The 23,489-nt window shown below is 35.6% G+C and overlaps 2 protein-coding genes and 1 pseudogene across 3 annotated transcripts; 1 reads left to right on the forward strand and 2 right to left on the reverse strand.

Annotated features, from left to right (window-relative positions):
• Nucleotides 1–4,034: 4,034 nt before the first annotated feature.
• Nucleotides 4,035–5,045, forward strand: LOC114394843 (stellacyanin-like). The gene is made up of 2 exons (XM_028356516.1): nucleotides 4,035–4,275; nucleotides 4,545–5,045. The coding sequence occupies exons 1-2, from the start codon at nucleotides 4,110–4,112 to the stop codon at nucleotides 4,847–4,849; spliced, it is 471 nt and encodes a 156-aa protein (XP_028212317.1). The 5' UTR covers nucleotides 4,035–4,109; the 3' UTR covers nucleotides 4,850–5,045.
• Nucleotides 5,046–5,790: 745 nt separating this feature from the next.
• On the reverse strand, nucleotides 5,791–14,394 carry LOC114396216 (annotated as a pseudogene).
• Nucleotides 14,395–14,581: 187 nt separating this feature from the next.
• Nucleotides 14,582–20,861, reverse strand: LOC114394657 (ultraviolet-B receptor UVR8-like). Of its 2 annotated transcripts, none has more exons than XM_028356325.1 (11): nucleotides 20,473–20,861; nucleotides 19,273–19,346; nucleotides 19,099–19,183; nucleotides 18,740–18,871; nucleotides 18,280–18,504; nucleotides 17,885–18,112; nucleotides 17,411–17,454; nucleotides 16,491–16,673; nucleotides 16,191–16,284; nucleotides 15,373–15,416; nucleotides 14,582–15,194 (listed from the first exon to the last, which is right to left on the reverse strand). In XM_028356325.1, exons 1-11 carry the CDS (start codon nucleotides 20,660–20,662, stop codon nucleotides 15,072–15,074), a joined length of 1,422 nt encoding a protein of 473 aa, XP_028212126.1. In that variant the 5' UTR covers nucleotides 20,663–20,861; the 3' UTR covers nucleotides 14,582–15,071. The 2 variants fall into 2 exon arrangements, with proteins under 2 accessions (XP_028212126.1, XP_028212127.1); XM_028356326.1 differs by having other exon boundaries at nucleotides 16,191–16,281; nucleotides 20,473–20,850.
• Between the last annotated feature and the right edge of the window lie 2,628 nt (nucleotides 20,862–23,489).

The raw sequence follows: 23,489 nt of genomic DNA on the forward strand, positions 1-23,489 counted from the left end.
CATTTTTCCTCACAATTGTAACAGAGACCCTTTTCCCGACGGAGAGCCATTTCATCTGGGGTTCTCTGAACATACGTAGAGTGTGGTTTTCGGGTAGGAGGAGCGTATGATGCTGACGGAGTATTGTGGTTTCGTGGTGGAGCTTGGCGGCGATCACGGATCTTATCTTCCTGCAATTTGGCTAAAGCCATTGCTTGTGGGAGTGAAATGGGTTGGAGAGCCAGAACCTCTCTCCGTATATCCTGTGTTAAGCCTGAAACAAAACAACTTAACAGGAAAGGTGGTGGTAAGCCAATAACACGGTTAGCTAACCGTTCAAACTCCGTTAAGTATTCATTGACTGTGCCTCGTTGCGTAAGCTTGAATAAGGCTCCTTTTGGGTCATCATAATAGGAGGGTGCGAACCTGGACTCGAGGGCCTGTAGGAAGCCGGACCATGAAGTAATAAAACCATTCCGGAACATCCATTGGTACCAGCTCAACGCGGCACCATCAAGGTAAAAGAAGGCAACTGTTATTCGTTCTTCTTCTGGAGTGTTTTGGTACTCGAAAAGCTGAGAGATCTTGAAGATCCACCCCATAGGATCCCGGCCATCGAACCTAGGAACGTCCAGCTTGACAGAGTTGCGCTGGTGGAAATGAGAGGAAGACCCATGGTGTTCCCTTGCTGGAGACCGTAGGTGGAGATGATCGAGGAGCGTGTCAACCTTGCCGGAGAGTTCTGAGTATTTATCAAAGAGGTCGGCATGTTTATCTAGAAGAGTGGCTTGGCTGTTGGAGAGACGATTAATGGCCTCCTCGAGCCTATCGGTAGTGGTTTTCCTAGTCGCGTGGTCGGCCATGGCAAACGTAACGGCAGGTCGGACCAGTGATAAGAGCAGAGGGGAGTGGGAAGACGGGGAAGGGAAGAGAATGGGCCCTACTTCGAGGGAAGGCAGCCTCCTAAAGAAAATATAGAGAGAGAGAGAGAGAGTTACGTAAACCTTTTGCATGCCTTCTTTATTATTTATTCAAGTATTTATACACTGCGAGGGTGGTTACATGATGCCTTTTCAACCGAATAACGGTCTTAACTAATTTGGTAACTACCCTAACTACTTTGGTAACTAATTGTTTGAGCCTTCTTCCTTGAGTCATGTCTCGTAGTCATTCAAGTAGCAGGGTCTTGATGTGGTACGTTTGGGCTTTGTCTTTGTAGTTGTGGGCTCAATCTTGGTATCTTCCTGGTTACTGTTATCAACTCCACTTTGTTACCAACAATTGTTACGGTTTCTCTTGAAAACTCTGAACCAGTCCAGTGATATGGTTCATAACAGCTACGTCGTATTTAGAAGGTTCAACAGCCTTATGAAGTAGATGAAAAAGAAAAATCTAACATGCATATATATATATATATATAGTCACCAACATAAAAGCCTCTCAACCACGTTCTATATGAAAGTCTCTTTCAGTGGATAGTATCAAATGATATCTGCATTTAGAATGAAAAAAGGTCCCTAAGAACCATCTAACAAAAGATCCTTGGCAAGAGTCAAGGGGCCAGCAATGCGAGTGACTCAACTTAGACATGATAAACAAACTCCTATATCCGAGTATATCGGGGCATCCACTTTGACTTTGATGGGAAATCTGCACTTTGATCAAGCGCAGGTATGGGTAATATCCAATTTTTTTAAAACGAGGACGGGGACGGATATCCGTATATACCTATCCATACCGTACCCAATAATATAACTCCTAAATTACCCTTAGTTTATATTATGTATATTACATAATTAATTTTATTAAACTTTTATATTTACTAATTATTAGCTATTTTTTCTATTTTTTGAAGACTAAAACTAAAATTTTAAGGAAAACATAAGTCATAAGATATTATGGTCTTTCTTTGAATTCTCATATTTCAGGATAATTTTTAGAAGATAAGAATATGATTTTCGTAGAAATTTTTTTATTGTGATAAGATTTTATATTAGGTAATGGCTAGATATTTTTAATATGTGAATCTACATATAATATTAAAAGACTACTTAATTATTATAAAAAAGGTTATGATTCCCAAGTCAGACGTATCAATTTTCTTTTCTAACATCTCATCTCTAAAGAAAATCAAGATGGATTGTGCATAGAAACTTGAAAGATCATTGGGTCCAATTGTTTCTTTCTCTTATAATTATCCATGAATACTTATATGCTTATGCTAGAGTCTTGTTTTTTATATTCTTGACAATTTAACATAAAAGTTCATGTATGATTTTTATCATAATCTAGTTTATCTTTTTCTGCTACAGTCTTGGAAGATTCATGGAATTCTTCTTCTTCAAATACTTGTGTTAAGTATTTTGTTTTGTTAAATCATTTTCAATTCATGGATAGATATGATCGTGTTAAGTATTTTGTTTTGTTAAGTCATTTTCAACTCATGGATAGATATGATGCTTAATTCTTCTATCATTGTATTTGGTACTATACACAACCTAAAGCTGACGATGACAAGAAATTGCATCATGGTTCGGTGATTTGTGGTTTCTCCCTGTAAGTGTTGAAAAGAAGGAAATGCCTTAATTGACTATGCCATTTGGTTCAATTATGATGTTTTTGAAACTTAAACTGTGTGTGTTTTTAGCACTACACCCCTAAAGACTTCTGGAATGTCATGCTTAATGATGATTAGACTCATTCGATTTGAGTGATCTCATTTCTCAAAGTACTTCCATTCTCTAAAGGAACTTGTATCTTTAAGAGAAGTAGGTTGCTCAGTCCGTAATGAAAAGTCTAGATCCATGCAACCCAAAAAGTGAGACAATTACATATTATTAAGAAACCTTACATGTGTGTTAATATTTTATTTTACGTTAGATTCAACTTATAGATCAAGTGTAATCCTATCATGATGTAGTAATTGAATTATCATTCAAGTTGTCTCCCAAAGGAATAAAGAAAGAATTTCATATCATTATTTAACTAAGAACTAAGTGAAAAGAATATTTGTTTAGGAGATAAAAAAAAGTAATGATTATAATATTATTAATTCTTCTAATGTTTATAATGATTAAATATGTTTAGTTACACTCTCACTTATTAGGATGGGATAATAGAAGAAGTCTTATTAATTAATTAAGTGAACAGAAAAATAAATGAATTACCAAATTAGTTAGTAATTTCTATAAGGCTTCCTTAGACTTATTCAACTCCAAATATTTTACATCTAATTAATGCACCACTTAAGTTTTTCACTTTTCCTCGGTATGTCTTCTCACACTCAATAGGCTTGATAAGCAGTGGATAATTCAAAAGATAAGTGACCCAATAAAAAATACTACCTTTGGCTCTTTAATATAAAATCTTTTATTCAAATTTGTTTGTCCCTTATATTGGTTTATAAGACTATTTTTGAATTTTCTCTTATATTAATTTTTTTCCTACCAAAACATCTTAATTACTTTACAATAGATACTAAAATTAATAAGATAAATTCATTCTCTCTCCAATGAGAATGGGAGATGATAACAAACACACATTAATTATTTAGGTAAAAATTAATTAAATGGAAAAATAAGATGATAAATCCCAATAATTTTAAAAATAATATAAATTGTTAACAAATTTAATATTATCAATTAAAATAATTAACTTTTTCAAATGATGTAAATTAATTAAAATAGTCTTGCATTTGAGGACCAGTTAATATAAAATAGTAGATTCAAACACCATCTTTAAATTTAGGTTTGAGGATAATTCAATTTCAAAAACAGTTAACATGGTTTTTTCAACCGCTTTTATATATATATATATATATATATATATATATATATATATATATATATATATATATATATATATATATATATATAACATAGCACTTTTTGGAGTATTGACATTCAACACACACGACAGTTTGCTAATCAAGTTAATTCTTTTTTCTGCATGCCGTCCATAGCCGTCCGTGTCTGCAGTCTCCAACATAGAATCACTCACATCACAGCATTGGAATTCTCTTCTTCCAAGCTCTATATATACGAGTTCAAACATACACACTGCCACCAGACACGAGTAACATAGAGATTTATTAACAACACAGTCATAACAGAGAAGTTAAGTTGTCTTTAATGGCTCTTTCACCACTCAGCATGCTTGTGGTCATTGCCACCATCTTCCTCCCATCCGTTGCTGTGGCCAAGGAATTCGTAGTTGGTGATGGTCATGGATGGACAATAGGCTTTGATTATGCAGCTTGGGCTGCAGATAAGACCTTCCAAGTTGGGGATGTACTTGGTAAGTTCAACTCATCAAATTATTTTATAGTTTGCTCGCTTCTGCTAATTTCGTTCAAGAATTTAAATGTAAAGTTTTAAATAGTTTCATGCATCTAATCATAAATGATCATGTATTATAATATTATTGATTAAATTTTTATACTGATAATATATCCAAATTAAACTCTTACCTTCAATGGTTCGATTAAATTTAAACTCTTATGTCATATTATTGATAATAGAGTAAAGTGCTTCATAATAAAACCCGATTCGTTTTGTAATTTGTAGTATTCAATTATGCTGTTGGAGAACACAATGTGTTCAAAGTGAATGGAACTGCATTCCAGAGCTGCACGATTCCTCCAGCAAGTGAAGCATTGTCTACTGGAAATGACCGTATTGTATTGGCAATTCCTGGCAGAAAATGGTACATATGTGGTGTTGAAGATCACTGCAGTGCTGGCCAAAAGCTTGTTATCACAGTTCAACCCCAAACACTGCCTCCAACTCTACCACCATCACCTACTCCTGCACCTTCGCCTCGTCAACATCGTCCTCATTTTGGTCGATGGGTGCCTAATATTTTTCATTAAACGTCATTTGTTGGTTTAACCTATGTTTTGAGAGTGATATTTTTAAGTTTTATACTTTTATCTGCTTTTGAGAGAGTGATATTAGTCCTCAGAATAAATTATTGTTTCTATTTCAAAGTTCAAATTGGAAGTTTGTGATTGTGCTTACTAGCTCATTCCATCTACCATTTAAATAAAATTGCAAATTTACATTTGATTCTTCTCTAATCTTCCTATTCCTTGAGATCATCACTCTTGTAGTTTTCATTATAATTTTATCCATTTTAACAGTCTCTAGGATTTTATCAACTTACTTTTGTTATTTTTTGTATTTCTGTGAAAAAAAGGAAACTAGATAGAGGAAAATCGCTCTCGTTACATTCTCCTAGTAGGCTGGACGATCGAGGAGGCTCATATTGAAAAAGTCAATGATCCATAACGTATATCTGTCTGTTCAGTTCAAGAATTACAAGCTAACAGAACCTACTAGGCCAAATAAACTTGAATTTATTTCTCACAGATTGAAACTACCTTTTGTTATGGACTCATGGACTTGTTAATCCATATAAAAAGCCAAACCCAAGAAAACTTGAAGACACAAATCCTCCAAGATAGGATTTCGGACAATGTATTGAACTTCAGTCTCATTGCAGTTATGCAATCAAAAATTGGTACTTGTGTGTATTTAATAAAAGCAATTACAAAACCTTGAATATTTGATGCTTCAGCTTAGCAAGGCAAGGATTTAAAACAGCTTTCGTAAATTGTGTTTTACAGCAGAACTTCTTTTTATTCAGCGAAGGTAATAAAACATTTTACATATACATAATACATGTGCAAAACAGGAGCCTAAAGTCTGGAACTCAAAATTTAGCCTGGCAACAACAAACACAAGCATAAGTTACAAAATCCAAAAAAAAAAACATCAGACAACTCGACAACATCATTCACATCAAAAGAAACTAGTTCTCCACTACCTTTGCCGAGGCAATATTAATGATATACTCAATCTCCTCGGCTACCTCTTTCATTGAAGGTCGATTCTGTCTTTTTTCCTCCAAGCAACCCAATGCCAAAAATGCCACTGCCTTCATCGTCTAGATCTCTGTAGTGGTAGCTCCATTCTTCTGATAGTTGTAATTCAGAATATATTAGATATAATATAAGTGTGAGTTTGTTAAATCTATTAGTTGACATGTCAAGGAATCCGTACTTAGACTATATAAATGGTCTAATGTGTAATTCAGTTTTTTTCAATAATATTCATCTCACCATTTTGAGTGTGTGTGATTCCCTGATTTCTCTCCTTTCTCCAATAGAAATGGTATCGCGAGCTCCATGTTCTAGGGACCAAGAGGGACGAGAGAAGTGGGTTCTTATCTGAGTGTGACTGTAATCAGTGTGAGAGAATTGTGAGATTCAAACACTGTGAGGATCCTTCAAGTATAAACTGTTGAGGGTTGTGAGATTGTGAGTGAAGTGATCTTGTTGAGTGTTAATTTTCAAGATTCACGTGATTTCAGATCCTGTGCGAGATTCTTGGCAAATTCTTGAAGAGTTTTTGTGAAGATTGATGAGACAGCATCATGAATGGTCATATACCTGGAAACTTACCAGTTCTTGATGGGAAAAATTGGTCCAAATGGAACGTGCAAATGAGGGCCCTATTTGGATTTTAGGATGTGTATAAGGTTATTCAGAATAGAGTTGAAGAACCTACAGCCACCACATCAGATGCTTAAAGACAAGCGTTGAAGGATTTGAAGAAAAAGGATTGTAAGGCACTTTTTTTCTTGCATCAATGCATTGATTCCGCACATTTTGAGAAGATCGCTACTGCCACAACTTTGAAAGAAGCATGGAACATTCTTGCAAAGGCTTGTTCCGGTGATGACAAGTTAAAGAAGGTGAAGTAAAACACCTTGAAGAGACAATATGAGCTCCTTCAAATGGAAGACAATGAGAGGGTCTGTGATTATTTCACAAGATTGTTTAGAATTGTGAACAAAATGCAAGAATGTGGTGAAAAATTCAAAGATCAAGATTTGATGGGAGAGTTGTTGCAATTGAGGAGGCCAGGGACTTATCTGAGATGAAAATTAAAGAGTTGCAAGCCTACTAGAGGCACATAAGTTGAAAATGAATGAGAGAAGCCCAGTAAAATTTCAAGATCAGGCTTTATATGCTTCAAAACAGAAGCAAGGAGGAAAGAACAAGAAGTGGAAAGGAAATTTTAAGAGGCAGAGCAATAAGCAGGAAGGAAAGAGCTTTTCATTTCAAGGAAAACATGATCATACTGATTCTGATCAGGATCAATCAGAATCATATGGGAGAAAAAGGGAACCAGGATCAAGTAATAAGGGTGGAAAAGGAAAGTTTGACAAGAGTAAGATCAGATGCTACAATTGTCAAGGCTGGGGACACTTTGCAAATGAATGTGGAAGTGCAGATGTAAAAGAGAAGAAGGAGAAATACAGTAAAAATGAGGCTCATATGGCACAAGCAAAGCAACATGATGATAGTGAAAGTGATTCAGACGAAGAAGCAGTTGTATTAATGACAACCACCTGCAACTTTACCAGTAATGGAGATTCAGAAACATGGTATTTGGACACTAGTTTCTCAAATCACATGACTTGTAATTTGAGTTGGCTAGTGAGTCTTGATGATAGTAACAAATGCACTATAAAGTTTGCAGGTCAAAATACTATAAGAAGTGTGGGAATTGGGAATGTTGCTTTCAGAAGGAGTAATGAAAGCCTTGTAGTAATAGAAGAGGTGATGTATGTGCCAGATATGGGGTGTAAGCTGATGAGCTACGGCCAGCTTCTTGAGAAAGAATTTTCAGCATCCTTGAAAAACAAGTTTCTAGATTTGCTAGATCTAAGTGATGTGAGAGTGTTTAAAGTCCCATTGTCCAGAAATAGAACTTTTCAAGTGAACATGAATAATGCTGATGTGCAATGTCTGGCATCAACCGTCAATGAAGATGAGAGCTGGCTTTGGCATTCAAGACTTGGGCATTTGAATTTCAAGGGACTGAATAAACTTCAATAACAAAAGTTAGTTGAGGGCTTGCCCAGGATCATAGTTTCTAATAAGATTTGTGAGAGATGCTTGACAAGCAAGCAACCCAGGAACTTTTACAAATCAGAATCACATGCAAGAGCAACTGAAGTGCTAGGAGTTGTTCACTCTAATGTGTATGGCCCACTGGAAGTGTTTTCAATGGGAGGTAACAAATATTTTGTAACCTTTTTTGATGAGTTTAGTAGAATGATGTGGTATACCTAATTAAAGCCAAAAGTGAAGTGCCCTTTGTTTTCAAAGAGTTCAAAGTGTTGAATGAAAATCACAGTGGAAAGTCAATCAAAATCATTAGAACTGATGGTGGAGGAGAGTACACATCTAATGATTTTGAATCTTTCTGTACTAATCATGGTATAATGCACGAGATCACTGCTTCCTATACTCCTCAGCATAATGGTTTGGCTGAGAGGAGGAACAGGACAATGATGAACATGGCAAGGTGTATGTTGAAAGAGAAGCATTTTCCATCAACTTTATGGGGAGAAGCAGTGTCCACTACAACATGTATTTTGAATAAGTGTCCCACAAAGAAGATAAAAAATAGAGTTCCTGAAGAAGCATGGACACGAAGGAAGCCTACAATGAAGCATTTGAGAGTGTTTGGGTCACTATGTTTCAAGCATATGCCTGATGAAAGGAGGAAAAAGCTTCAGGACAAGAGTGTACCTATGATACTGGTTGGATATCATCCAACTGATGCCTATAGGTTGTATGATCCGTTAACTCACAAGATCTTCATCAGCATAGATGTTGTGATTGATGAAGATGGCTCTTGGGATTGGAAGAGGAAGTGCACTATCAGCACCTTGTTTGGAGATGAGAACAATGAGACTAGACTCAGTGAAGTAGAAGAAATAGGAGCTGATCATGAGAAACCTGCTGATGTGCATCAGAGACCACAAAGAGACAAGCACCTGCCTTTGAAGTATAAAGATTATCATGTTGATATGCCTAACATTCTTGGGCATGCTGTAGTGGCAGATGAAGAAGAGAAGGAAGAAGCAAAGAGGAAAACAAGTGAGTTTGTGCATTTTGCCTTTTTGGCAGACACTGAACCAATTGATCACAAAGATGCACTACAACAAGATCATTGGAAAGCTGCAATGGAAGAGGAATTGAGAGCAATTGAAAGAAATCAGATCTGGAAACTTGTTGACTTGCCTCCAAACAAGTCTTCAATAGATGTGAAGTGGGTGTTTAAGGTGAAATTAAAGCCTTATGGAATTGTTGCCAAGCATAAAGCAAGGCTAATTGCAAGAGGATTCCTCCAAAGAGCTGGTTTGGATTATTCAGAAGTGTTTGCTCCAATAGCTAGGCTAGAAACCATAAGGTTGGTGATAGCTCTAGCCCACAGTAGAGATTGCCCCTATACCAGCTTGATGTAAAGTCGACATTCCTCAATGGTACTTTGGAAGAAGAGGTCTTTGTGAAACAACCTCCTGGGTTTGAGATCAAGGGTGAAGAAGACAAGGTGTTCAGGTTATACAAGGCTTTGTATGGCCTAAAGTATAGGCTCCAAGGGCCTGGAACAAGAGAATAGATTCCTTTCTTGTCAAACAAGGTTTCCATAAGTGTGAGAAGGAATATGGAGTTTATGTAAAGAAGAATGGCAAAGATGATCTGATAATCTTGTGCTTGTATGTTGATGATCTATTGATCACAAGGAGTAATCAAATTCATATAGAGAGATTCAAGAGGAGTTTGAAATTTGATTTTGAGATGACAGACCTGGGGATATTGTCTTATTTCCTTGGAATTGATTTCAAGGAAGTCAAAGGACTTCTGATTATGCACTAACAGAAGTATGCAACAAACTTGTTGAAGAGATTTAAGATGATGAGCTGCAACCTAGCATCCACTCCAGTTGATCCAGGCTTGGGATTAGTGAAAGATGAGTCAGAAAAGTCGGTGGATAGTACCCTATTCAAGCAGGTCGTAGGGTCATTAAGATACCTCTGCAACACAAGACCAGACATTTCTTTTGCAGTTGGTTTAATTAGTAGGTTTATGGATAATCCTAAAGCCTCTCATTGGGTTGTTGCTAAGAGAATTATGAGATATCTAAGAGGAACACTCAGTTATGGTGTTCTATTTTCTAAGGATTCTGATCAAATTGCTCTCACAGGCTTGGTTGAAATTTTAGAATCTATAACTATGTTGATGGGTTTCTCAGACTCAAACTGGTGTAGAGACAAGGTGGAAAGGAAGAGCACTACGGGATATCTCTTCAAGTTCCTAGGTGCACCAATAAGTTGGTGTTCAAAGAAACAACCTATAGTGGCATTATCTTCCTACCAGGCTGAGTACATTGCAGCATGCTATGTTGCATGCCAAACACTATGGCTAGACTCTTTACTTGAAGAATTGAAGATAGAAATTTAGAGGTCAGTCGAATTGTATGTGGACAACAAATCCACTATCAGCTTGGCCATGAATCCAGTAGCACACGAAAGATCAAAACACATAGAGACAAGATTTCACTTTATTTGTGAAAAGGTGAGCAAAAAACAACTTGACTTGAAGTACTGCAATACTGAAATGCAACTTGCTGATATTCTCACAAAAGGCTTGAAAGTGAAGAGATTCATAGTATTGAGAGACAAGCTTTGAGTGTCATCCATAGAGATTCTGAATAAAGGGGGTGTGATAATTGTAATTCAGAATATATTAGATATAATATATGTGTGAGTTTGTTAAGTCTATTAGTTGACGTGTTAAGAAATTTGTACTTAGACTATATAAATGGTCTAATGTGTAATTCAGTTTTTTTTCAATAATATTCATCTCATCATTTTGAGTGTGTGTGATTTCGTGTTGTCTCTCCTTTTCTCCAACATCTTCAACACTGGATCAATGACATCCAACAACTTTTCCTTGGTCACCATCCGATGCACGTAAACCGCCAAGTTCACATCATCAACAGCCCTATTAAAATCTAGTGCCTTCTGAGCTGTCAAAACCTCAAGTAGCACCACTCCAAAACTGTAAACATCACTCTTATCAATCAATTGGTAGTTCCTATAATACTCAAGATCAAGGTACCCAAGGGTCCCCTGAGCACAAGTAGAGATATGACTCATATTTGTCCGAGCCAACCTAGACAAACCAAAATCTGAAACCTTGGCATTCAGCTTGATATCTAGCAGGATGTTGCTGGACTTCACATCTCTATGGTAGATAGGAGGCACAGCCATGAAGTGAAGGTAAGCGAGACCCTCAGCGGTGTCGTGCAACTTGAAGGCGATGAGTCCATGTAAGCCAGTCACGGCCCTTAGGCATTTGACCTTGCAAGTGATCAAGAAGGGTCCCATTTTCTGTGAACTCATAAACCATAATAGGCTGTTCTAGTTCCACGCAGCAACCAAGTAGACCAACAAGGTTGCGGTGGTTAACTTGGCATAATATGCCAACCTCATTGAGGACTTGGTCAGTGCCTTTGGGGTTGCCAAGCTTGGCACACTTGACAGCCACAACAGTGCCATCTTGAAGAATCCCCTTGTAGACTTCACCATAGCCTCCAACACCGAGAAGCCGATCACAGGAGAAGTCGTTTGTGGCTTTCTTTATCTCTTTGCCATTGAAAAGTTTAGCTGCTCTGTCCCCATTACTGGCATTCAGAATCCCTTCACGCTCTTTGGCTATCCGTGCTTGTGCTTCTTTGATGCGCCTGTGGCGTTTGTAGAGTAGAAAGGCAATGATGGCAAGGATGAGTGCAGCTCCAGCCCCACATACTGAACCTGCACATTGTTGCCATCAAAGTTTAAAAAAATAAAAGAAGCCACAAGAAACCAGTGTTCAGAATAGCCATCCAATTTTCATTCAACAAGGTTATTGAGAAGACTTTTTTTTTTCCTCAATGGATGAAATATATGAGCAATTTATCAACTCCAAGTTCACATAAAAATGTGCACATTTATTAAGTTCTTTTTATATAAATTAAAACTCTATCTCTTATAATTAACTCAAGGCTTGGGTAGGTAGATGATTCCTTTGACCTGTATTTAAGTTTCAATGCTAGTCCACCTCCCTACGCCGTCACGAGAGAATATATTACTTGGATGACAGGCATGGCGATGCCTAAAACCCTCGGAAAGCAGCTTCTGTTATTTGACTTAGACTCCATAGATAACGCAAGGATTACAAAAGAAATACTAGTATATCTCTATCACTTCACATCTATATCCGTCGAAAAGATAAAATTGAACATTGTAATATCTTACACCTGGAGAGAATGAGGGTGTTTTGATCATTATGTGTAATTTGGAAGAGAATAAAATGCTGGCCAGTTATACGAATCATTAATAGGAAGTCAAGTAATCTTGATCAACACTTCATGTGATGTGACTCTTAAAAAATACTATTAAACACTGGATCCAGTTGAAATAATTCGTTAACGTTAACTTTGAGCTGAGATGAGGATGTGACTTTTTATTGTCTAAATAAATGTCATTTATGGACATTTTTAATTTCAAATAAACTGTCATAGTAATGGCCATTTATTGTGAAATAATAATAATAATAATAATAATAATAATTATTGATGTAAGCCTATATTAAAAATAATTTATACCGGATAGTATCCTTAACAAATTCATTAACATTTGCCTCTTTTTTTAACATAGGACGAAAACAATAAATAATTTGAATTTATTTTTGGCAACAAATAAATAATTTGAATTAAGACCGGTATAAACTATAAATCATCCAAATTCATCGATATTAGGCCTATAATGGTTATTAACTTATTATTACATTTTTTTCTCACAATGATATTAATAAGAAATTATCCCTCCGCAAGCAATAATTAATCTTCGTTGGGACTATGCTACCACAAGGAATGAATCATGTTAAAAATAAATATTCAGCTTGTGTATTTATAATTATCAATAAAGATTAGTCACTACTTCCTACAATAAATACTTTGTATCAATATAATAATAATAATAATAATAATAATAATAATAATAATAATTTAGTGTAAAATAATCATAACAATATATAAAATGGAAGCATTCAAAATTAAATAAAAAATCTAAAATGGACATTCTATATTGTTGACTCTTGGTATAAGTATAAGTAGGGGTAAAATGGGATTTTTGCAAAAACTGGAAAGAGAAAGAGAACGGCGGGAGAAAGAGAACACTTTGTATCAAACATGACTTTTACATAGGGCAGGGCTTACCGTGTCCGCGTAGCAGTCATAGGTGATGGAAGGATCTTAGCCTTTGATTTATAATGCCACGTGTTATAAGAATGAGAGTAAAGATGGAGATGTCTATCTTTTTTTAGTAATAGAGAGGATCTAACTCCTTTTATTCACCAAAAAGTAGTTTGAAAAAAAAAATACAAATGATTTTTATACTTTTTTTTACAATTTTTATACTTTTTAATCTAAGCGGAATGACCCATGTGTATGCATGAGTAATCTATATCTATATCTATATAAAACTATATAAAAGAATAGATCGTTTGAAAGTTTAAAATGAACATTCTATATTGTTGACACGTCGCGTGAACAGGAACAAAATGAGAATTTTGTGAAATAGACCGTCAAAAAGTTCAAAATAAACATCTTATATTGTTGATGCGTGCTTAAACAAAGGCAAAATGAAAATTTTGAAAAAATTATTATTGAATGTTAAAAATCAAGCAACCCGTTCATACGCATGGGTAATCTATATCTATTTATATTATTGCACGTCGCTTGAACAAGAGCAAAATGGAAATTTTGTAAAATAAGCCATCAAAAAGTCCAAAATGAACATCCTATATGATTGACACCTCGTTTAAATAAGGACAAAATAAGAATTTTGAGAAATACATATGGGACGGGATGTATACGCGTAACAGCCAACAAGTGAGAAAAAGATCTTAGCCTTTAATTTGTAGTATCGCGTGTTATGTGAAGGATAGTAAAGATGGATATATCTATTTTTTTAAGTAACGGAAAGAATCCAACTCTTTTTATTCAACAAAAAATAATTTCAAAAAAAATACAAATGGTTTTTTATACTTTTTCTTACCATTTTCATACTTTTTGAAGTATTTTACTTTTTAATTTAAGCACAATTTCAATATTAAAGACAAAAAAATAGTGGAACGACCCATGCATATGCATGGATAACTACTAGTTTATATATAATTAGGAAAAAATAGTGTTTCAAATCTGTGGACGGTGGGTAATTCATTTTCAAACTTTGCGTCATAGATGAACATTTCATATCTCCTAGAAAAAGAAGAAGAATACACAATCATCTCATCAATTTAAATACATCTAAAACATCTCTCATTTTTCTCCATCTATCTCTTCCTATTACCGGTGGCAGACCTACATGGTTGTGAAGGTGTGCACTTGTACCCCCTCATTTTTTTAAATTCACTAAATTTGTAAATAAAATCTTATATTTTTATATTTTATTTTATTTATATTTATATAATTGAACCCGCTGATTTTATTTTTTATAATTTATACCCATTGACTTAAGGTCTTGGATCCGCCACTACCTATTACATCATAAATCCTATTATACTTACTCTTTTCTCTCTTTTTTCTCCCTCTCTCTAGGTATTAAACAGCATTGGATGTTCATGTAACATTTTTCTTACCTGAAATCATAATATTATGCTGAGTTTCTATTGTCGGTCGAAAACAGAATAGAAGAATTGAGAAAAACACTGGAGTTTGCATTTGAAATTTTTTTATCAATGCCCATACATATTTAAAATGGACCTCAAAGACGAACTTGCATGGATATATATACTAAAGCTAAAGAACCACCCCATAATACCCCCTAAAATACAACTACATGCCAGGGGACAGTACCTAACTTGTAGGGTATCTAATTACACTGGTTAGTTAATACAATTAAAAGAAAATATACACTATGATGAATAATGTTACATGAATGAAAAGGACCCAATACTTTCCTTCCCATGCAAACCAGAAATCTCTATTGGATGTTGTTTAAATGCTAGAGCCAGTCATGATGATTCACACCATGAAAGAATACAAGCATATATACATATGTCATATGTATACCACTAATGTATGTACATATACATATGCATATGGACTTTCATATGATTTTTACCAAACAAAAGAACAGCTAACTAACAAAATTGGGTCATGAGTCTCGAGAAAAGCCACATGACATCAAGTGGGTGATTCCGCCAGAAGAAGAGTATGCCACCAGCCGCATGCAACGTTTTTAGCTACACAACCTTCGATGGTAACTTCAGAAGGGATGTTACGGTCTATCACGTCCCCAAGGCCAAGCTGTCACATTCAGAAATTAAAACTTAGAATAGTATGTTCAGTACCAAGAATGCCAACAATTCAAAAAACAAGTATCAGCTAAAATATGCAATGGTCAGATAGAAATTTCAACAATATTGATTGTTTAAAATATGAAATTAAAAGGAGACACATAAAAATGGTAATGCAATATAAGCACCTGTCCATACTTGTTCCATCCCCAGCAGAAGACTTTTCCATTATCTTGAAAAGGGAAAAAAAAAGGGAGAGCTAATAAGAATCTATTAATAATAGACACGCAAATTTCCATCTAACAAAATACAGCATCGATGAGCTCAACATGATTAGTAACTAGCCTCGTAAGTATCCAAGACTAATGCCAAAAAGAAGATCGTTTGTGACTTGTGAAAGCAGAAAACAGTAATGCACAGTCTGAATTTGAAGTCCTGCTTTGCCATTTTATTCAGTTACATTATGGTAGAAATATTTTCATTGGGTGGGCTTAGTAAATTATAGAGACTACATCTAACTAACAATTTGCAGTCAATCCTCCCCAAAGATTATTCCGTTTCAATGTTTCCACCTATGTCACTGTGGACTTCACAAGATTAAAGAATGTTTCACCAATTAACCACCATTTCACAGTAGCATCATCACCCAACATTTTTTAAAGAGAAAAAAAGACTACCTGTTCTATTATTTTCTATCGTTCCAATCAGTTATATTGGCAAAAGGTAATGCAACTAAAGGACAAATAGCAATCTCAAAACTTTTGGGCAAAGGCGCTAAAGAATAAATTATGAAAGAAAAAGGATAATGTTAAGTGTTCACCGTCAATATTTGAACAATAAAACCTTCCAGATTCTATTATAGAAAAGAGATGAAGTTGAGAAATCAAGCAGGTATTCAAGTCTAGCAGTATTTAGCTATGCATTAAAGTGACTTTAGTCTTGGAAGGATAGATTTCCCTACATGGTTATGCAAATGCCATAAGCAGTTCGGTGTGTTAAAGTATACCTGCTATTAGAGCAGTGTGACGAGCCCCACAAGATATCCTCTTTACATTCACATTTTCCAAGCTCGGACAATCCAAGAGCCTCGGTATAGTCTGCTTCAAAATTCAAGATAAAAATTAACATCACAGAATGCTTCAATTCAACTACCTAAGAACATGACATGCATTATGGAGCTTTAGGTGACAACAATAATGATATTGGTAGTTACAGTGCACTGGTGAATAATATAATCACATCATTATGTTTGATTTTTTTAAGTTAATGACAAGAGAGGAAAATCTAAGGGATGGCAAGGGCATACCTCAGCTTGATCACCACCAGTTCCCAGCTGTCCAAACTGGTTTCCACCAAATGCATATACATCACCATCCACAGATGTACACACAGTATGCCACAGTCCTGCAGCAACTCCCTCTATTTGAATACCCAATAAGGAAGATACGCAACTCGGGCTCAGTTCATCATCTGTACTTCCTTGCCCACACTTTTCCAACACAAGATGACATTAATTTAGAATAATTAACAAGCATTAGCATGCAACAACAAAGAGAGCGAATAGAAATATAAATATTGTAAAGTAACAGAATAGATATTATCCCTTGTTAGAGTGAACCTCATCTTCAACATCTACATTGCTTTTGCCCACCATATTCTACTTTACCTACATGTTGATCCTAAACAATGGTTAACAGTTGATGATATAGAAGGTGAATATATTTCAACTGACCAAACTCTTAAGTATAATTTAGTTAATTCTAATGCAATGAAGCCTCAAGCAATCTTAGGCTAATCAGCTCACAGAGTCACAATTTTGATCAGCTGCATTTTACTAATTCACAGTACCAGGGAAGTATTAGCTAGCAAGAATAAACATGTGGTGATGTGCAAACTTAAGCAATAGTTTACACCTAAAAGGAACTTAATGGTCTGCCTCTAGAATGATTCATCAGCGCAGAATATGCTTTTCTAATGAAGGCCCAAGCAAACTAGCACAGATTAGAACACATCAGAGAGGAAATTATTTACAGGTAACACTGATGAAATTTTGAGGGAAGGAAAAGCTCTACATGTGTAGTGTTGTTAACAATATATGTAGTTAGGTAGCCACAAAAGAAAAGGGAATAAGTGGGTGGTAACTAGACAAAGTTTACACGCCAAATAGGATATGTAATTTGAGAAGAGAAAAAGATCCAAAGATATCCCAAGTTCACCTTAAATTACCTGTCCATAAAGTCCCCAACCAAATGTAAGAACAGCTCCAGCATCTGTCAGTTCAAGAGGAACACATTGGGATATCAGTATATTATGAATTGTAAAATTCACCACAACTAGATGAGCAGAATTTTAGGAAATAATAAGCAATTATGGAAGTTGTGACCAAATTTCTATATTGTAAATTTTTTAACTACTCAACTCTTAATCTAGCATCTAAAAAGACTCAGTGTTCATAGATATTTCACATATTTATTAGGATATAGTTTCTCCCTTTCATCATCAAATCATACAATTCCTGATCTAATTGTACCATCTAATGTAGAACTATTTTTCTCTTTCTAAACACCAATACCAGTTAGGAAAATAGCATTACGAATGAACGTGGATATTCTGACTTTTGGTTCCAGAAAGAAACTAATGCAGACTGTCCAGAAAGATATTAACTTGAGATACAGAATAGAATACATGATACACATTTACCTGTGATTACTGCACTGTGTCGACCTCCGCAGGCAATTCCCTTAATATAACTTCCAGGAACTCTGAAATTTTGCCCATCTGAACTTATGCTTACTCGAGCCATATCTTTACCATAAGAAGAGGAATTAATACAAGGAACTAGATGAGGAGAGGACACCATTCGTATTCTAGAACCCAAACCAAGCTGCCCTTCACCACCATAGCCCCAACCCCACACCTGTCCTATATCTGAAACTCACAGAAAATTACAATCAATGACATGTCTTAGATTGCATAACTGATCTTCCATAACACAAAAAGTTCTGCTTCAACCAAAAGATTATCACATCATATACGAAAATAACAGATAAAATTTTAGACCTAGGTTGACAAATAGTTCATAATAAAGTCAATACCTGACAATGCTAAGGTATGGCGACCACCAGCAGCTACACTTGCTATCCTTACACCAGGATTTAGTGTGACAAGACATGGCAATGCAGTCTGAGTATCATCACTAGATGATGAGGTTTCAGCTGTTTGCTTTGCTGAAGATACTCTTCTTCTCTTTGAACTTTCTTCTCCACTGGTACCAGAGGCAGTTCCTCCAGTAGATTTTGAACCTTGAGAACGAGGGCTCACTGTTACAAAACCACTCCACATCAGTTAGATAGATAAAGGCTAAGTATCTTTTTTTTATCATTCATCATAAAGGGGAAAAACTCTTCTTTTTCCTTTTAGGTTCTCAAACACCCTATCCAATATCATAACAGTTCCCCTCTTGCTCCTTTTAGTACACTTTGGCTACCTTAGATCACCTCCTGGGAGGGAGAGGTAGCTGTAGACAAATGGTCATTACAAAGAGGTCAAACATACCTTGCTCCGTCAAGAATGAACTTTGCCTTCTGGGTACATCCTTTTCAGGGCTTACCCCAGTTAATGATTCACCAAACACCTTCCCAGAGGGTACACATTCCCTCCATCCCCATGTGTAAACTTCTCCACAATCTGCATAGGAACAACAAAACAGGTATGTAGGATGGCAGAAGTAAGAAAACATGATGGACATACAATCTCCAGAATCCATTTTGGATTAATTAATTGTGAAATTTTGCAAGTATTTGGATAATTTATCCAGCAGGACAATACTACCAATTCAATTAGACTTTATCCCTTCCCCTTTCAATCACATTATGTTCCTTCGTTGCAAGGCAAGATAAGTAAATAAACCTTACCCGTCACAGAAACACAATGTGCCCATCCAGCTGCAGCTTTAACAATAGTCACTTCAGTTGGAAGAGGGAAAGGCTCTGGAGTTTCCTTTACAAATAAATTATAAAATGTTAGTTGAGTGAAAAAGAAACGAGAGAAAACAGTACCACTCTAAATGGTTATGCAATATGCATTACCCCATGTTTGCCAGATGTAACATAGCTTTGGCCTAAATCATCTGTTGAACCCCATGTTATGAGCTTTCCAGGCTCTGATCAAGGAAGAAAGTATAAGTAATGATGATTCCTTTACGTTATAAGAAAAGGGAAGAACAGAGAGATATGCATTGGGATAACTCCCTTCAAAAGAAAACAAAATAAAAAAGAACAAGGCTGACCTTAATTACTAATACAATAACATTTAATAAATAAATAAAAGAATTACACTCATACTGAAGACATTAAACAATAAACATAAATACCAGCATATTAGAAGAACATACAATAAGAAGTTCCAACAAAGTGAGAGTGTAAAAGATTGACGAAAATAAGTAAAACCACTTCAAGTGTTATAAGGTTGACTTGGTGGTTAAAAGGAGAAGGGGAGCGCCAGAGGTTGTTGGTTCGAATTTCTCCCATCTTCTTATATTTAACCAACTTAACAAAAAAAAGAATAAGAATAGCCTGTGGTGGAGATGAGCATTTAACAACAAAAGCTCAAACAGAATAATTTAATCAAACAAAAAACTAAGTGGCTATTAGGCAAAACACTAGAATCAGTTCTTCCCGCTGTTGCACAAGTTCCAAAGTAAAACCTATGGTTTAAATTAATTTGGACGCATCTTATGGTGCAAAAAAAATTATTCATTTTTAAAAGAGGCACCATACGAGAACTTCCCTATCAATCCTAATACTACTGTCGCTTGAACACACTTAATTATGAGGGAATTCAGTGCATTATTGCTGGTTACATTCAAAATTAACTTTAGCAGTACCGATGTTACCTAACTTCAAAATATACGGGAAATTGTTTAGGCCCACAGAGAGACACACAGTTTCATCGAAAAAGGAAAAGGATTTTGTCCAAACAAAACCATACACACACCAAAAAGGACTATTCCGAGAACAACATCAGTATGCAGCTCCGGCTACTGAACGGAGTCCAGTGAGGTTAGATTCTCACTCCATTAAAATGGAAAGAGACAACAGATGCAAAATCCCAAGTTCTCATTTCAAGCTTCTCAACAACATATAAAGAAACAAAACAACACAGATATAACGGAGAAGCAATCACTTCCATTACCACAGCAAAAAAAAAAAAAAAGAAGAAGAAGAAACATTTTTCCCCCAAAATCTCAAATTAAAAAAGAAAAATGGAAATTAAAAAGAGTTAGGTACCAGAGATAGCCATGGCGAATCCACAACCACCGCCGCAGACATCCTTCCAAAAGTAACCAGAGGGCGGAACCCTAACAAGAAGCGGCGTCAACAGAGGCGTCCTCTGCGGCAGAGCTCCGGGCAGGTAACCCCACATGTACACCAAGCTCTCCTTCTCCACTTGCATTGCTTCACTCCCCTCGCCATTCATGCCGATTCCCACCAATAGTAAAATCTCTTCTTCCCCTTATTTTCAGTTGTTTCCGTTTTAAAAAAATGCGGAAAGTGCCCCCAATCCTTTTCAGTGCTGGTGGGCGTATCATTTTCGGCGTAGGGCGGGTGCCACGTCGGATGCTCACGTGGTTCCTCTGCCACGTGTCGCCTTTCTGGCCGCTATATCTTGCGTCGATTTCTGGCCATTATTTTGGGCGCAACTTTCTGGGAGGTCTCTCAGCCTCTCTCCTAACGCCCCCCGAGGCCGTGTGGGTTACCGGCTACCGTGTTCGCTCCCTCCTCGCGCCACGTGTTGCTCCCTCCGTACCCTCCAATGATTGCATATCGCCACGTTTCGACCTCTCCGTGCGACACGTCAGCGATGGTTGTGACGCTGTGATGTGACGTGATGTGGTAGCGTCATTTCAGCCCATGGATTCCTCGTTTCTATTATTCTCAAAAGAAAACGCTAACTATTATTTTTAAGTTATTGATTAAAAAATTATTAGAATGCTTAAAATTATATTATTTATTATTTTTTTTAATTCCTTAATTAATACCTAAAAATATGAATCAGCGATACCCACCTGAAAACTTGGATGTGTCACCGTGTGTTTAGCTACTTAAAGGCTAAAGCTATATTAGTATTAGGTTTCTTGGGGGAGACAGCAACTATGAGGATGATCGCTCTAAGTTATCAGTTATATTCTTTTTATGGAAAAGAAATCATGTGGTGTTTGATTATGAACCATTAAGATTAGTTTTATATAAATCTTGTTCTAATTATAAACTTCCCTTCGCCATTTTGGATCATATACTATAATAGTACATGAATGTGTGTGTTTGTGCTAATCTAATCGATGTTGCGTGACCAAAGTCTCGTGACTTTTGTTTATTTTTTGGGGGGAGCGAAATTGACAAGTTGTTAACGGAGAAAACAACTGTGCTAATTTGATTGGTGTGTAGCTTACGTAGGTCACTCGTCCGACAAATTTGATTTTGAAAATTGGACTTTACGTATACGAGTTTTGTTCAACTACTAGTTTCATATTTTCTTGCTTTTCTAAGTTCTATTATTATAGTTATACATTATGTTTTAATATTTGTCACTAGCCAACAGTATTATATTTAATATCCTTTATAATTATACATTATATATGTCAAAAACAATTGTTTATGATTAAAGAAAAAAAAATTGCCTCGCTTTCATTTTACACAAAATATTTTCCTAATAACAACAGCAGAAGCCATTCTTTTTGTTCTTGGCGTTTTCCCCTTGTAAACGCATTGAGCTATTTTCAGCATATGCTTAGTTTTCTTACTCCCCCCTCTATTTTTGTTTTTGGTGCTCCACCACGGCACTACGACCACTTACAACTTTAATGTGCATATAATTAAATACTGGTGAGTGGTGGGGCTGACTGTGATTTTCAATTTCGGGCTTCTATGTGAGAGTTAACAACACCAAAAAGAAAAGCATCATGCATGTTTCGAAGGTTTTGGAAAAGACTTTCCAATGCTATATGGTATCATTGTCAACGTGCTAGTGCGTGTGAATATATATATATATATATATTGCATTAAACAGCAGGGATTTTTATTGCATACTAATGTGAATATGGTATAAAAATATTAGATGTAAATTTAAGTATTACATGAGCTTTTATTTTCTCTTTTAGATGAGTCTAATTTCATTCAAACCAATGTAACAATGGTAAAATACGAAATTAAGTAATCACCATTTTCAAAACTTTTGGCATATTCGTCATCTGCTTGCAACGAAAAGTCTAGACCTAGACCCACCTGAGCATTCCATTTACATCAACTTCAACAAACGTTTATTAGTCACGTCCAAAGTCTGAAGTAGTAGGACAAGAAGAAGAAACGCGTTCAATGGAATTGGAAAGTGTAAAAAGCAAATACACAGAACCCCATAGCCACAGGGTTTTCTATTGGATACCTTCAATCACACACACTGCTCCTTCTCCACTAATTTGTTTTGTGGCACTGTAACACTTCTCACACTAATTTCAACACATGGGCATTAACAAGCCACCTCGATTAGAAAACACCATGCCCAATAACAGTTTGTAAATTTGGGCCCTCTTTCATCTATGTGGCTACGAAGCCATCGCCAATAACCGTACGGACTGGGTTCTTAGGTTGAGAAATAGGTAATAATTGAATGTGGCTGGGCCCAGGGTAAGGTGATAGGCAAGTGCTTCTTAATCGTTAATCAAGTTATACAGACAAAAAGTTATATAGAACCGTTGGATGTTTGTATTGACAATCATTAGAGGTTGGTGTTATCTTATGATAGGTTGTTGGTTATCAATTATTTTGATTGTCCTAGTCTTTATCCTTACCTGAAAAATCATGGCCATCGAATTTGAGAGGAAACTCTCAAAGTCATTTTTTTTTTGTACATGCTCTCAACTGAGTATAATATAGAAGAACTCGACCTAAATATAATATACAAATTAGAATAATTATTTTTGACGAGAAAACGTTCTTTAGGAATTATTTATCAAAATTTGAAATGTTTTTATGCATGTAATTTATCCATGATATTTTCAAAATTTTGGTTTAAATTATAAAATTGCGTGTCTGTTTATATGCATGCAATTTAGACATGATATTTGCATTTGGAATTTAGTTCCAAACACTATTACAACCAAAAACATGCAATAAGAACTTTGTACAGTGAGAGTAACATAACTGTTACATTTTTTATTATTTAGATTTTCTTATGTTAGATTTTTATATAATTTTATAATGTGAAAATTCTATATTTATCTCATTCTTAATAAATATTTACAAATTTT

Source organism: Glycine soja, chromosome 18, assembly GCF_004193775.1.
Source record: "Glycine soja cultivar W05 chromosome 18, ASM419377v2, whole genome shotgun sequence".
In the NCBI taxonomy this organism is placed as follows: domain Eukaryota; kingdom Viridiplantae; phylum Streptophyta; class Magnoliopsida; order Fabales; family Fabaceae; genus Glycine; species Glycine soja.